At 38.3% G+C, this 16,483-nt stretch overlaps 1 protein-coding gene across 1 annotated transcript in view; it reads left to right on the forward strand.

The window, feature by feature from the left end:
* LOC139759408 (glutamate receptor ionotropic, delta-1-like) overlaps nucleotides 1-16,483 on the forward strand; it is a 471,351-nt gene that overhangs the window by 317,013 nt on the left and 137,855 nt on the right. Inside the window, exon 9 of the mRNA XM_071681492.1 lies at nucleotides 6,943-7,105. Coding sequence (XP_071537593.1) covers nucleotides 6,943-7,105 — 163 coding nt within the window. The remainder of the gene's footprint in view (nucleotides 1-6,942; nucleotides 7,106-16,483) is intronic.

The following is a 16,483-nucleotide window of genomic DNA, read 5'->3' on the forward strand; positions in this document are numbered from 1 at the left end:
GTATTTGCAGGTTAAGGGCTCTCGCTGAGTACAAATTTGAACGGTAAACCTTCTTACTTAATACGTATTTCCAAGTAAACTTTCTTACTGAGTAGCCATTTCCAGGTTTGACATTTTCGCTGAATAAGTATATCCAGGATAAACCTTCTCGCTGATGTGTATTTTCAAGGTAAATCTCGCTCAATACGTATTTCCAGGGTAAACCTTCTAGCTGAATACGTATTTCATAGGTAAACCTACCCCCTGAATGCTTATATCCAGGATAGATATGTCCTTGAATATGCATTTCCTGGCTAAACTTTCTCGCTGAATACGTAAATCCAGTGTAAACCATCTCGCTGGACACATATTTCCAGGTTAAATCTTCTTGTTGAATTCCTATTTCCAGGGTAAATTTTCGTGCAAAGTACGTTTTTCCATGGTAAACCTCTTCGTTGAATGCGTATTTCCAGGGTGAATCTTTTTTCTGAATACGTATTTCTAGGGTAATCCTTCCTACTCAATAAATATTTCAAGGGTAAACTTTCTCGCTCATTACGTATTTCCAGAGTAAATCTTGCTGAATACGTATATCCATGGTAAACCTTGTCGTTCAATACGTATTTCCAGGAAAACTTTTTGCTGAATACGCATTTCCATGGTAAGCCTTCTCGGTGAATGCGTATATCCAGGGTAACCATCGTTGAACACGTATATCCAGGGTAATCCTCCTCACTAAATACGTATTTCCAGGGTAAATTTTTTAGCTGCATACATATTTCCAGGGTAAACATTCTCGCTGAATACTTATATCCAGGGTTAATCTTTTCGCTGAATCCCTATTTCCAGGGTAAATCTTCTCGCTGAATAAGTATTTCCGGGAAAACTTTCTCGCCAAAACGTATTTCCAGGGTAAACCTTCTTGCTGAATACGTGTTTCCTGGGTAAACCTCATTGATTACGTATTTCTAGGGTAAACCTCGCTGAATACGTATTTCCAGGATAAACCTTCTCGCTTAATACGTATTTCTAGGGTAAACCTTCTCGCTGAATATGTATTTCAAGGGTAAACCTCATCCCTATATTCGTGTTTCCAGGGTAAACCTCACTGAATACGCATTTCCAAGGTAAACTTTCTTGATGAATACGTATTTCCAGGGTAAAGCTTCTCGTTGAATACATATTTCCAGGGTAACCCTCCCCGCTAAATACATATTTCCAGGGTAAACCTTCTCGCTGAATACGTATTTCCAGGGTAAATCTTTTTGCTGAATATGAATTTTCAGGGTAGACCTGGCTGAATACGTATTTCCTTGTTAAAACCTTCTCTCTGAATACGTATGTCCTAGGTAAATCTTTTCGCTGAATACGGATTTCCAGGGTAAATCTCGCTGAATACGCATTTCCAGGGAAACTTTCTCGCTGATTGCGTATTTCCTGGGTAAAGCTTTTCACTGAATATGAATTTCACGGGTAAACCTTCTCACTAAATACGTATTTCCCTGGTATTTCCAGGGTAACCCTTCTCGCTTAATACGTATTCACAGGGTAAACCTTCTCGCTGAATACGTATTTCCAAGGTAAATCTCACTGAATATGACTTTCCACGGCAGACCTCGCTGAATACGTATTTCCTGGGTAGACCTTCTCGCTGAATACATATTTCCTGGGTATATCTTTTCGCTGAATACAGATTTCCAGGGAAAATCTCGCTGAATACGCATTTCCAGGCAATCCTTCTCGCTGAATACGCATTTCAAGGTAAGCCTTCTTGCTGAATACCTATTTCCAGGGTAAACCTTTTCGCTAAATACTTATTTCCTCGGTAAGCCCTCTCGCTGAATATCTATTTCCACGGTAAACTTCTCGCTGAATACGCATTTCCTGGGTAAACCTTCTTGCTGAATTCGACTTTCCAGGGTAAACCTTCTCACTGAATACGTATTTACAGGGTAAACCTTCTTGCTGAGTACTTATTTCAAAGGCAAACCTTCTCGTTGAATACGTATTTTCTGGGTAAATTTCGCCGAACATTTATTTCCAGGGTAAACCTTCTAGCTGAGTACGTATTTCCAAGGTAAACCTTCCCGTTGAATACGTATTTCTAAGGCAAACCTTCTCGCTGAATACGTATTTCTAAGGTAAACCTTCTCGCGGAATACTTATTTCCAGGGTAAACCTTCTCGCTGAATATGTATATCCAGGGTGAACCTTCTCGCTGAATACGCATTTCCAGGGTAATCCTTTTCGCTGAATACGTATTTCTATGGTAAACCTTCTCCTTGAATACGTAATTCCAGGGTAAATCTTCTCGCTGAATACGTATTTCCAGGCTACTTCTAAACAGTGACAAGGAAAATGAAGTAGGTGGCGGTGTCTTCCTCTTTATTGAAGCTCATGTTAATCATATCCTGAAGTTGTTGTAGCTTCATTTTTGTAGAAATTCAGGATAGGCTGCGTAAGGTACTCACCAAAATTAGACGAAATCTGTGATGATCAATTTGCAGAAATTTGCAACGAATGCTGTTGTGATCACAGTAGGAGATATCTATATCTATATGTGGGGTGCGCCTTTACAATAGTTCTTGGAACGAGCTGTAACTTATCTGGTATACAGTGAAAAATGTAGTTGCGACAAGAACATATCACATTTAGTTGCGGCTACAAATGAGATTCTTTAATAACGCTGAAGTTGGAGGAAAGTACAAGTGGTCACCGACAAGTTACTTTTGAAGTAAGTTTACGTCCCGCATGTAACGATGGTCAACATGATAGTTTCGAAAAAAATGCCAGAGTTTAGACTTGCACAGCTTGATTATAGCAACGATCTTTACATGTAACTCTAGGATTATTTTGTCAATGAAAACAATGTAAACGCAGCTGGAGAAAGTTTCCGTAAATGTTTCAGAATTGCAGACGGGACACATATGCCATTGTGCTCTTTACAGTCTTTTTCCGAAGTGGAGACGAGACGGCGGAATGCTGAATATAGAAGTGTCTGTTATCTAAAATAGAAGCATATAAGTAACCTAAAGAAACTAATAAAGAACATCTATGAGTAAATTTTGAAAATCTGTAAAGAGAAAACACGCGATTAATATCTCACAGGAAACGTGTAAACATGTGTATTGCAGAAGATAGCAAAGAAAATGTAAGGAGTTTCATAATTCTGATGGTGATGAGTGTCAATCCAGTCAATTGGACCATCAGATGTCTTAAAGGCAATTCATTAGCATGAAGCTGGCAAATAATGGCTTGCCAATATTTTGTTGTATTTGACAACAGTGACATCGCACCCAGTTGCTCGAGAATATATTAAATCAACATCTAATGAAATAAGAAAACTTGCATTTCTGGCAATATCACAGCCATTACTGGAATTTGGAGTAACATGGTTGATGAACTTTGATCATGGATCTCGTAGAAGAAAAATATACTTTTCATTTAAAACGGGTTTTGACAATTTGTTGCCTTTATGTTCCATTAAAATAGTTTTATCCTTGCGGCCATCAAATTAAATGGCAAAAGGATTAGTTGTGTCCATCTCAATGCACTGTTGACTTTCACTGTGTGGTTTTTGCCTTTCACGGAGAATTTCCTTCTGTCAATAATACTGCTATTGCTTTCATCAGTTTTATCTATATCCTGCAGTAGTGAACTGGATATAGTTGCAACTGCCCGGTCTGATACACCTGCTCTGTCAAAGTGCGTGCTACTGCTGAGGAATTAAAAGTCAGTTCTTTTTAGTAAAATTCTTCTTTGCATAAGGAGGAGGTAACTCTGTTTCTGATGGTTCATTTGACTTTCTCTCTGATTCTGAAGACGAAGGAAGAACTACAAGAGATGAAGATAAAGGAAGAACTACAAGGGATGATGATGATGAAAGAAGAACTACAAGAGATAATAATGAAGGAAGAACTACAAGGGATGATGATGAAGGAAGAACTACAAGAAATGATGAAGATGAAAGAAGAACTACAAGAGATGATGATGAAGGAAGAACTACAAGAAATGATGATGATGAAAGAAGAACTACAAGAGATAATGATGAAGGAAGAACTACAAGGGATGATGATGAAGGAAGAACTACAAGAGATGATGATGAAGGAAGAACTACAAGATATGATGATGAAGGAGGAACTACAAGAGATGATGATGAAGGAAGAACTACAAGAGATGATGATGAAGGGAAAACTACAAGAGATTATGGTGACGAAAGAACTACAAGAGATGATGATGAAGGAAGAACTACAAGAGATAATGGTGAAGGAAGAACTACAAGAGATGATGATGAAGGAAAAACTACAAGAGATGATGATGAAGGAAGAACTACAAGAGATGATGATGAAGGAAGAACTACAAGAGATGATGATGAAGGAAGAACTACAAGAGATGATGATGAAGGAAGAGCTACAAGAGATGATAATGAAGGAAGAACTACAAGAGATGATGATGAAGGAAGAATTACAGGTAATGATGATGAAGGAGGAACTACAAGAGATGATGATGAAGGAAGAACTACAAGAGATGATGATGAAAGAAGAACTATAAGAGATGATGATGAAGGAAGAACTACAAGAGATGATGATGAAGGAAGAACTACAAGAGATGATGATGATGAAGGAGGAACTACAGGATATGATGATGAAGGAAGAACTACAAGAGATGATGATGAAGGAAGAACTACTAGAGATGATGATGAAGGAAGAACTACAAGAGATGATGGTGAAGTAAGAACTACAAGAGATGATGATGAAGGAAGAACTACAAGTAATGATGATGAAGGAAGAAGTACAAGAGATGATGCTGAAGGAAGAACTCAAGAGATGATGATGAAGGAAGAACTTCAAGAGATGATGGTGAAGGAAGAACTACAAGAGATGATGATGAACGAAGAACTACAAGAGATGATGATGAAGGAAGAACTACAAGGAAGAACTACAAGAGATGAAGACGAATGAAGAGCTACAAGAGATGATGATGAAAGAAGAACTACGAGATGAAGATGAAGGAAGATCTGCAAGAGATAATGATAAAGGAAAAACTACAAGAGATGACGATAAAGGAAAAACTACAAGAGGTGATGATGAATGAAAAACTACAAGAGATGATGATGAAGGAAGAACTATAAGAGATGAAGATGAGGGAAGAACTACAAGAAATGATGATGAAGGAGGAACTACAGGAGATGAAGATGAAGGAAGAACTACAAGAGATGAAGACAAAGGAAGAACTATAAGACAGAATGATGAAGGAAGAACTGCAAGAGATGATGATGAAGGAAGAACTACAAGAGATGATGATGGAGGAAGAACTACAAGAGATGATGATGAAGGAAGAACTACAAGAGATGATGATGCAGGGAGAACTACAAGAGATGATGATGAAGGTAGAACTACAAGAGATGAAGACGAAGGAAGAACTACAAGAGATGATGATGAAAGAGGAACTACAAGAGATGATAATGAAGGAAGAACTACAAGAGATGAATATGAAGGAAGAACTAGAGGAGATTATGATGAAGGAAAAACTACAAGAGAGGATGATGGATGGTCTTATTGAACATCTTGTTTATGTTTATCGTTATTTTCTAGTTCAAACTTTTTTCTAATCCTCAAGCTTTCTTGACGGTCTACATCTCCAATTGTCATCTTTCTCTCTGACCCAAATTTGATGAACCAGAAATTCATGTTCATTTCTAGGAACTTTTTAAATAGCTGGAGAGTTACACGAGCTCAAATCTGAACATTTACAAGCAGCAATATCAAAGAACGCTTTTGCACGGTTCTGAAATTCATTGAGCTTCACTTGATAAGAGACCGTATATTATCTCTCTTCATAGTGATATAAAAGTGTCTTATATCTTGAGTGATAATTATTGATCATATCATGCATACGCCTTTTTTAATACAATAGGAAGTGGTAGTTAGTAACTACATCATAAATACCTGTAAATACTGGTTCTTTTGAAGTTGAGAATAATGCTTTATTTTCCTCCAACTGACAAGTTTTCATCAAATCTTCAGTTAGTTTCATTAGTTCTGGTTGACCAAATATAAGGCATATAGTTGCTTGCCTAGTACTGTGGCATGCTATTTCACTGATGAATATAAACATATGACATCGTTCCTCTATAAGATCACTCAAATGTTACTGAGAGATGGACTGTGCCTTTGCTGGTTAGCCAGTGAAATCCCAGCAATCATTACTTGTCATGTGATCGACATGAGGCATGCGGATAACGAACACATGAATAATTATTAGTATCTATGAGGAAATAATGTTCTGTGCTTGATAGACGTTGACAATAACCATTTACCGGGAAACTTCTTCATTTGGGATAAATACAAGATAACTGAAATAATGGAGAGTTTTCATCATTCATGGATTACGTAAGTTCTTGAAATAGTAAACTTTTAACAATATCTAATTGTATCTAAAACATCATACCACCTATGGCTGGAAAATATGGCAATTGAATGTTAAGCGATTTTTCAAGATAGTTTGCACTCGCACTAAAAATGATATATATATATATATATATATATATATATATTCAATTTTCTTGAGGGCTGATGGAGTTGTTCATTTGCTTCTAGAAATACTTTATCTAAGTATCTTTCTATGGAATTTTCCTAACCACATCTAAACATGAATATATTTTCAGTTTTATATCATTTCTCTATAAATGTGCGCTTTTAATTCCTAATTTTTCAGTTATTGAGCCCCTCGAGGGGGAGGCGGGGTGGGCGTGATGATGAACCCATATTTTTAGATTTTTTCATACAGATCTACAAGCTCTCCTCACTACCCTCACATGATTATATAATAAAGTGTAAAACAATTCACTCTAATGATTCTACAGTGTAGTACGTTAAGAGGATTATTTCTGTTGTTGTGCCATTTTGTATACCAGATTTGTTTCATTGACATTTTTTATGTGTGTTGAACTATATTGTGCAGGAAAGGAGCCCCATTCTATCTGCGTTTTATTCAACTGGTGTCTCGCCTAGAAGATGCCGGCATCATAAACTACTGGACAGAAAAGGTGATAGTCAGGCGTGTTAAGGAGAACAGGGAAGCAGCAGCTTTGGAACCGAGGGCAGACCTCAGGAAATTCAACCAGGTACATCATGTCTGTCACACTGGCAAAGGCAGATCTATCCATATGTAAAGAGGATCATTTCCTGTAACATGTTCTGACGTCTGTCTCCCCGAGGAAATAAGTGTTCATTACTATTTTTGCACCTCATCAAACTTAGACTTATCATAAAGTAATTATAGTCAATACAAGATTGTGTAATAAAAGATTTGTCTAAATAGATCTACATAAGTTCCTCTGATGTTCATCTCCCATATGGAGCAAAAGATATGATATAAAGACTAAGAAAGAAGAGTAGGGGTTTGCTTTTCTCTGTCTTCTAATTCTATATTCTCATATTGTTTCTCATATTTTTCAGTTACTCGAAAACACACCGTTACAAACCAGAAATAGAAATTCTCCTCATGCAAACTTTTAGTTGTTATTATATATATATATATATACATATATATATATATATATATATATATATATATATATATATATATATATATATATATATATATATGATAACATATATACATATATATATATATATATATATATATATATATATATATATATATATATATATATATATATTTATATATATATATATACACGAACAAACTGCATAGGAACGCGCACCTTCATAGAACATACCAACCTCCAACAGCCAGGATCGAACCCGAGACCCTTGTGCAAGGGGCGTGAGTATACCCGCTAGCGGTTAGCACTCACGCCTCTTGCACAGGGGTCCTGAGTTCGATCCTGGCTACTGGAGGTTTGTATGATATTTCTTTCAAACTATTTGCCATTTCCCGCATTAGCGAGGTAGCGTTAAGAACAGAGGACTGGGCCTTTGAGGGAATACCCTCACCTGGCCCAATTCTCTGTTCCTTCTTTTGGAAAATTAAAAAAAAAAAACGAGAGGGGAGGATTTCCAGCCCCCCGCTCCCTCCCCTTTTAGTCGCCTTCTACGACACGCAGGGAATACGTGGGAAGTATTCTTTCTCCCCTATCCCCAGGGAATACTTATATTTCTATTCTACTTTTATATTAGCTTCAGCATCTCTAACAACTTTTTTTTTCCTCTTCATACATGCATTTCATCTTTTATCAAGTTAACAATCAAGTAAAAAAAACGGGGGAGGATCAATGGGGTAGAGAAATAGGGGACATCATGAGCTCACACATGAACTTCTAACTTCCACATTCAACATTGACAGACCTATATCAACAGCCTTCACTCCTCCAATTATTGAACTTCACAATGATTGATGAATACAGGTGTGGAATTTTCATAAAACTATGAAAAAAAAGGACAACTCAAAAAAATAACTATCATTATTCTGTTTCTCCTTTTAGAAATTGAAATAAAAGTAGGGGAGGGTTTCCAGCCCCCACACCCCCTAGTCGCCTTCTACAACATGTGGAGAATATGTGGGAAGTATTCTAACTCCCCTATCCCCAGGGATGAAGAAAAGCAAGTATGAATACGTACATGTGTGTGGGTGAAAGAAGAAAGCTGAGTAAATATGAATAAGAGCAAGGTCATTAGGTTCATTGGGGTTGAGGGACAAATTAATTGGGAGGTAAGTTTAAATGGAGAAAAACTGGAGGAAAAGAAGTGTTTTAGATATCTAGGAGTGGCTTTAGCAGCAAATGGAACAATGGAAGCAGAAGTGAGTCACAGAGTGGGGAAGGGGGCGAAGGTTCTGGGAGCGTTAACGAGGTGGCGCAAGGAAACAAAAGAAAGAATGGCCCAACCAACACACATACATATGTATATACATACACGTCCACACACGCACATATACATACCTATACATGTCAACGTATATATATATATATATATATATATATATATATATATATATATATATATATATATTTATATATATATATATATATATATATATATATATATTATTTATTTATTTTATTATACTTTGTCGCTGTCTTCCGCGTTTGCGAGGTAGCGCAAGGAAACAGACGAAAGAAATGGCCCAACCCCCCCATACACATGTATATACATACGTCCACACACGCAAATATACATACCTACACAGCTTTCCATGCCTTGATTCAATCCACTGACAGCACGTCAACCCCGGTATACCACATCGCTCCAATTCACTCTATTCCTTGCCCTCCTCTCACCCTCCTGCATGTTCAGGCCCCGATCACACAAAATCTTTTTCACTCCATCTTTCCACCTCCAATTTGGTCTCCCTCTTCTCCTTGTTCCCTCCACCTCCGACACATATATCCTCTTGGTCAATCTTTCCTCACTCATCCTCTCCATGTGCCCAAACCACTTCAAAACACCCTCTTCTGCTCTCTCAACCACGCTCTTTTTATTTCCACACATCTCTCTTACCCTTACGTTACTCACTCGATCAAACCACCTCACACCACACATTGTCCTCAAACATCTCATTTCCAGCACATCCATCCTCCTGCGCACAACTCTATCCATAGCCCACGCCTCGCAACCATACAACATTGTTGGAACCACTATTCCTTCAAACATACCCATTTTTGCTTTCCGAGATAATGTTCTCGACTTCCACACATTCTTCAAGGCTCCCAGAATTTTCGCCCCCTCCCCCACCCTATGATCCACTTCCGCTTCCATGGTTCCATCCGCTGCCAGATCCACTCCCAGATATCTAAAACACTTCACTTCCTCCAGTTTTTCTCCATTCAAACTCACCTCCCAATTGACTTGACCCTCAACCCTACTGTACCTAATAACCTTGCTCTTATTCACATTTACTCTTAACTTTCTTCTTCCACACACTTTACCAAACTTAGTCAACAGCTTCTGCAGTTTCTCACATGAATCAGCCACCAGCGCTGTATCATCAGCGAAGAACAACTGACTCACTTCCCAAGCTCTCTAATCCCCAACAGACTTCATACTTGCCCCTCTTTCCAAAACTCTTGCATTTACCTCCCTAACAACCCCATCCATAAACAAATTAAACAACCATGGAGACATCATACACCCCTGCCGCAAACCTACAATCACTGAGAACCAAGAAGAGGTAGTGAAAGCTTTGCGGAAGATGAAAGCCGGCAAGGCAGCAGGTTTGGATGGTATTGCAGTGGAATTTATTAAAAAAGGGGGTGACTGTATTGTTGACTGGTTGGTAAGGTTATCTAATGTATGTATGACTCATGGTGAGGTGCCTGAGGATTGGCGGAATGCGTGCATAGTGCCATTGTACAGAGGCAAAGGGGATAAGAGTGAGTGCTCAAATTATTAAGGTATAAGTTTGTTGAGTATTCCAGGTAAATTATATGGGAGGGTATTGATTGAGAGGGTGAAGGCATGTACAGAGCATCAGATTGGGGAAGAGCAGTGTGGTTTCAGAAGTGGTAGAGGATGTGTGGATCAGGTGTTTGCTTTGAAGAATGTATGTGAGAAATACTTAGAAAAGCAAATGGATTTGTATGTAGCATTTATGGATCTTGAGAAGGCATATGATAGAGTTGATAGAGATGCTCTGTGGAAGGTATTAAGAATATATGGTGTGGGAGGAAAGTTGTTGGAAGCAGTGAAAAGTTTTTATCGAGGATGTAAGGCATGTGTACGTGTAGGAAGAGAGGAAAGTGATTGGTTCTCAGTGAATGTAGATGTATATATATATATATATATATATATATATATATATATATATATATATATATATATATATATATATATATATATATATATATATATATATATATAAAGGGGGTGACTGTATTGTTGAGTGGTTGGTAAGGTTATTTAATATATGTATGATTCATGGTGAGGTGCCTGAGGATTGGCGGAATGCTTGCAAAGTGAAATTGTACAAAGGCAAAGGGGATAAGAGTGAGTGCTCAAATTACAGAGGTATACGTTTGTTGATTATTCCTGGTAAATTATATGGGAGGGTATTGATTGAGAGAGTGAAGGCATGTACAGAGCATCAGATTGGGGAAGAGCAGTGTAGTTTTAGAAGTGGTAGAGGATGTGTGGATTAGGTGTTTGCTTTGAAGAATGTGTGTGAGAATTTCTTAGAAAAGCAAATGGATTTGTATGTAGCATTTATGGATCTGGAGAGGGCATATGATAGAGTTGATGGAGATGCTCTGTGGAAGGTATTAAGAATATATGGTGTGGGAGGCAAGTTGTTAGAAGCAGTGAAAAGTTTTTATCGAGGGTGTACGACATGTGTACGTGTAGGAAGAGAGGAAAGTGGTTGGTTCTCATTGAATGTAGGTTTGCGGCAGGGGTGTGGGATGTCTCCATGGTTGTTTAATTTGTTTATGGATGGGGATGTTAGGGAGGTGAATGCAAGAGTTTTGGAGAGAGAGGCAAGTATGCAGTCTGTTGTGGAAGATTTAGCTTGGGAAGTAAGTCAGTTGTTGTTCGCTGATGATACAGGACTAGTGGCTGATTCATGTGAGAAACTGCAGAAGCTGGTGACTGAGTTTGGTAAAGTGTGTGAAAGAAGAAAGTTAAGAGTAAATGTGAATAAGAGCAAGGTTGTTAGGTACAGTAGAGTTGATGGTCAAGTCAATTGGGAGGTAAGTTTGAATGGAGAAAAACTGGAGAAAGTAAAGTGTTTTAGATATCTGGGAGTGGATCTGGCAGCGGATGGAACCGTGGAAGCGGAAGTGAATCATAGGGTGGGGGAGGGGGTGAAAATTCTGGGAGCCTTGAAGAATCTTTGGAAGTCGAGAACATTATCTCGGAAAGCAAAAATGACTATGTTTGAAGGAATAGTGGTTCCAACAATGTTGCATGGTTTCGAGGCGTGGGCTATGGATAGAGTTGTGCGCAGGAGGGTGGATGTGCTGGAAATGAGATGTCTGAGGACAATGTGTGGCGTGAGGTGGTTTGATCGAGTAAGTAATGTAAGGGTAAGAGAGATGTGTGGAAATAAAAAGAGCGTGGTTGAGAGAGTAGAAGAGTGTGTTTTTAATTGGTTTGGTCACATGGAGAGAATGAGTGAGGAAAGATTGACCAAGAGGATATATGTGTCAGAGGTGGAGGGAACGAGGAGAAGTGGGAGACCAAATTGGAGGTGGAAAGATGGAATGAAAAAGATTTTGAGTGATCGGGGCCTGAACATGCAGGAGGGTGAAAGGCGTGCAAGGAATAGAGTAAGTTGGAAAGATGTGGTATACCGGGGTCGACGTGCTGTCAATGGATTGAACCAGGGCATGTGAAGCGTATGGGATAAACCATGGAAGGTTCTGTGTGGACTGGATGTGGAAAGGGAGCTGTGGTTTCGGTGCATTATTACATGGCAGCTAGAGACTGAATGTAAACGAATGGGGCCTTTGTTGTCTTTTCCTAGCGCCACCTCGCACACATAAGGGGGAGGGGGTTGTTATTCCATGTGTGGCGGGGTGGCGATGGAAATAAATAAGGGCAGACAGTATGAATTATGTACATGTGTGTATATGTATATGTCTGTGATTGTATATATATGTGTACATTGAGATGTATAGGTATGCATACTTGCGTGTGTGGACGTGTATGTATATACATGTGCATGTGGGTGGGTTGAGCCATTCTTTCGTCTGTTTCCTTGCGCTACCTCGCTATGTGGCGCTGCTCGACGGCTGCCACGGCGCTGGAGCTCCCGTCTTTTACTTCTTTTTTTCAACCTTTCCTCGCAAGTCTGCCATTTTTGGACTTTCCTACAGTAACCATGAATGCCTCTGGAACAATGCTACCACCATAGAAGCAGAAATTTTACGTGATTTGTGGCATAATTCTTTGTGTTATAATGGTGACTGCAGCCACGAATGTAAACATCCGGTACGACAGTGCTTCCCTGCTCAACCTGCGACCCTCGCTGGACTCACCTCTACCTGCCGAATTCATCAATAATGTAAGAAGACTACAAGAACTACAGGCAAGTCACAAGGAGAAGGTATACTCAGAAAATGAAACAGCTAGAAAGCACAGCAAGCGAAGAAGAGGGCGGCGCAACGGTGTACGAGTGAGAACGAGGAGACGTGGCATGAAGACCCCACTGCCAACTATCACCTTTGGTAACATACGCTCAATTAGAAATAAAATGGATGAGTTATGTACCAACTGTAAGTTTATCCAAGAATATAGAGACAGTGCAGTAATTGCCCTCACGGAAACCTGGCTGCAAGATTGGGATGCGGACAGTAATGACTATTGACGGATTTGTATTGGTACGGTCTGACAGGGAGGGTGTTGACAAGGACCGAGAGAATGGGGTTGCTGCTTACATTAATGAGAGATGGTGCTCACAAATTAATGTTATGGAAATCTACTGTGACAATAACATAGAGTACTTAGCGTTTACCTGTCGTCTCTTTCATTTGCCACGTGAATTTAACAAGGTAATTTTAGTACTTGTGTATATACCCCCGGATGCCGATTATTCTATAGCAGCTGATATTCTAGAAAACTGTGTTACAAAGTGTGAAAATGAAAGCCCAAACAGTGCAGTAATTGTTTTAGGAGATTTGAACCATTGCGATTTTCAAGGAAAAGTTCCCACGTATGAACAGACAGTAAATTGTGCCACTAGAGGTAATGCGACACTAGACAAGATGTATTGCAATATTAAGGATGGATATAAAGTTTTCCAACAACCAAACATTGGAAATGGCGACCACAACATGTTATACTGCGTACCTACATATAAACAATTACTGAAAAGAGTGAAACCGAAAGAAATTGAGATTAGAAAATGGGATAATAACAGCATGGAACAACTACAAGCATGTTTTGACTGGACTGACTGGTCTGTCCTCATAGAAAATGGGACCGACATCAACACTAATTTAGACACTTTTAATGCATATTTCCACTTTTGCTTTGATATGATCGTCCCACCCAAGAAAATAAAGATATATCCAAACAATAAACCATGGATTAAAAAAGAACTGAAATCAATGCTAAATGGAAAGCATAGACTTGTGCGGAATGGAAGTGATGCTGAAAGAAGAACGTTGCAAAGAAACATAAATAAGAAAATAACTGAATCTAAAAGAATATACAAAGAAAAAGTTGAAGGCATGTTTAAGACAAATAGAATAAAAGACGCTTGGAAGGGACTTAAAACCCTGTGCGGGCACAAGAAGAAACAGAGTATGCCTGAACCAGAAAATATCAACATATATGTGAATGAAATGAATGCGTTTTTTGCGAGATTTGAAAGACATGATTTCAGTGATGCGTGTAATGAGGTAATGACAGAAATACAATCTAACAATGATGAGAGAATTATAATTAGGCAAGAAGACGTGCAGAAGTCCCTGCAGAAAATACGAGCAGGTAAAGCTACAGGGCCTGACGGGATGCCTTCATGGGTACTTAAACGCCGTGCTAAACAACTGACACCTGCACTGACCACATTATTTCAGGACTCAATAGATCAGGGAGTCGTGCCTTATAAATGGAAAGAATCGGAAGTGAAACCTATTGCAAAAATTAACTGTCCGAAAGATCCCAAAGATTTTAGACCTGTAGTATTGACATCTAACATTATGAAATGTTTAGAAAGTATATTGAAAAACTACATCTGTGAAAGAACAAATAATTTAAAAGACCCTATGCAGTTTGCTTATTGCTATAATAGGAGTGTAAAGGATGCAACACTTACATTATTAAATGATGTTAACGAGCACTTAGATAAGACTAAATCACAAATTAGAGCACTGTTCATCGATTTTAGTTCAGGATTTAACACAATGCAACCTCATATTTTGCTTAATAAAATGTTACAAATGAGTGTAAATAGAAACATCTTAAAATGGATTTTTAGCTTTTTAACGCAGAGACCTCAATATACCAATGTAAATAATGTCAAGTCTAATGTGGTAGTTACCAACACAGGAGCCCCCCAAGGTTGTGTATTGTCCCCTGTTCTCTTTACCTTGTACACAGATGATTGTAGGAGTGGAACTGATGACTGTACTATTATGAAATATGCCGACGATACAGTTATCCTAGGAAAAGTTGTCAATGATAATTATGAACCCTATTTAACTCAAGTCAAAAAATTTGTTGACTGGAGTAAACAAAATTTTTTGGAGCTTAATGTTAAGAAAACTAAGGAGATGATATTCAATTTCGGAACTAAAAATAAGCATGTACCCGACTTATTAACAATTGAGGAAGAACACGTTCAAAGAGTAAACCAGTACAAGTATTTGGGACTTATGATTGATGACCAGTTGAAAGGCAGTGTTAATACGGATATGATGTCAAGGAAATGTAACCAAAGACTACACTTTGTACGTATATTGCGCAACCTAAATGTAGATAAAGTAATCATTAACTTATGTAACAAATCAATATCAGAATCAGTTCTAAATTTTTTAGTGGCTGCTTGGTATGGGAAACTTACTTGTAAGATAAAAATAAGTTGGGAAGAATTGTTAGAAAGGCAGGAAAATTAGGTGCGGCGACCACATCACTAGATAAGCTTTATCAGACAGGCGTAATGAAACAAGTAGATAGGATTATGAAAGATGTAACCCATCCGCTATACAATTGTTACACATATTTAAAATCAGGAAGGAGGTTAGCTTTGCCCATGCAGCGTACTGATAGATACAGAAAGTCTTTTGTACCTAAAAGCATCCTCCTTTTCAATCATTTGTCATCACAGTAGGAAAGTAAAATATTAAAGTGTTTACTTTAATATTTTATTGCTTTATTGATTTTTATTATTCTTTTGATGTAGAAACACTAGGGAGCTCTCAAAGCCAAGAAGAATTTCATTTTGTAATATATCTTGTATTACAATTTGTCTAACAAAAACTTACTTACTTACTTACTTACTAACGCGTGAGACAGCGACAAAGCAAAATAAATAAAATATATATATATATATATATATATATATATATATATATATATATATATATATATATATATATATATTTTCATATTTATTTTGCTCTGTCGCTGTCTCCCGCGTTAGCGAGGTAGCGCAAGGAAACAGACGAAAGAATGGCCCAACCCGCCCACATAAACATGTATATACATACATGTCCACACACGCACAATATACATACCTATACATCTCAATGTACACATATATATACACACACAGACTTATACATATATACACATGTACATAATTCATACTGTCTGCCTTTATTTGTTCCCATCGCCACCTCGCCACACATGGAATAACAACCCCCTCCCCCCTCATGTGTGCGAGGTAGCGCTACGAAAAACACCAAAGGCCCCATTCGTTCACACTCAATCTCTAGCTGTCATGTAATAATGCACCGAAACCACAGCTCCCTTTCCACATCCAGGCCCCACACACTTTGCGTAATTTACCCCAGACGCTTCACATGCCCTGGTTCAATCCATTGACAGTACGTCGACCCCGGTATACCACATCGTTCCAATTCACTCTATTCCTTGCACGC

This window comes from Panulirus ornatus, chromosome 33 (genome assembly GCF_036320965.1).
Source record: "Panulirus ornatus isolate Po-2019 chromosome 33, ASM3632096v1, whole genome shotgun sequence".
NCBI lineage: Eukaryota > Metazoa > Arthropoda > Malacostraca > Decapoda > Palinuridae > Panulirus > Panulirus ornatus.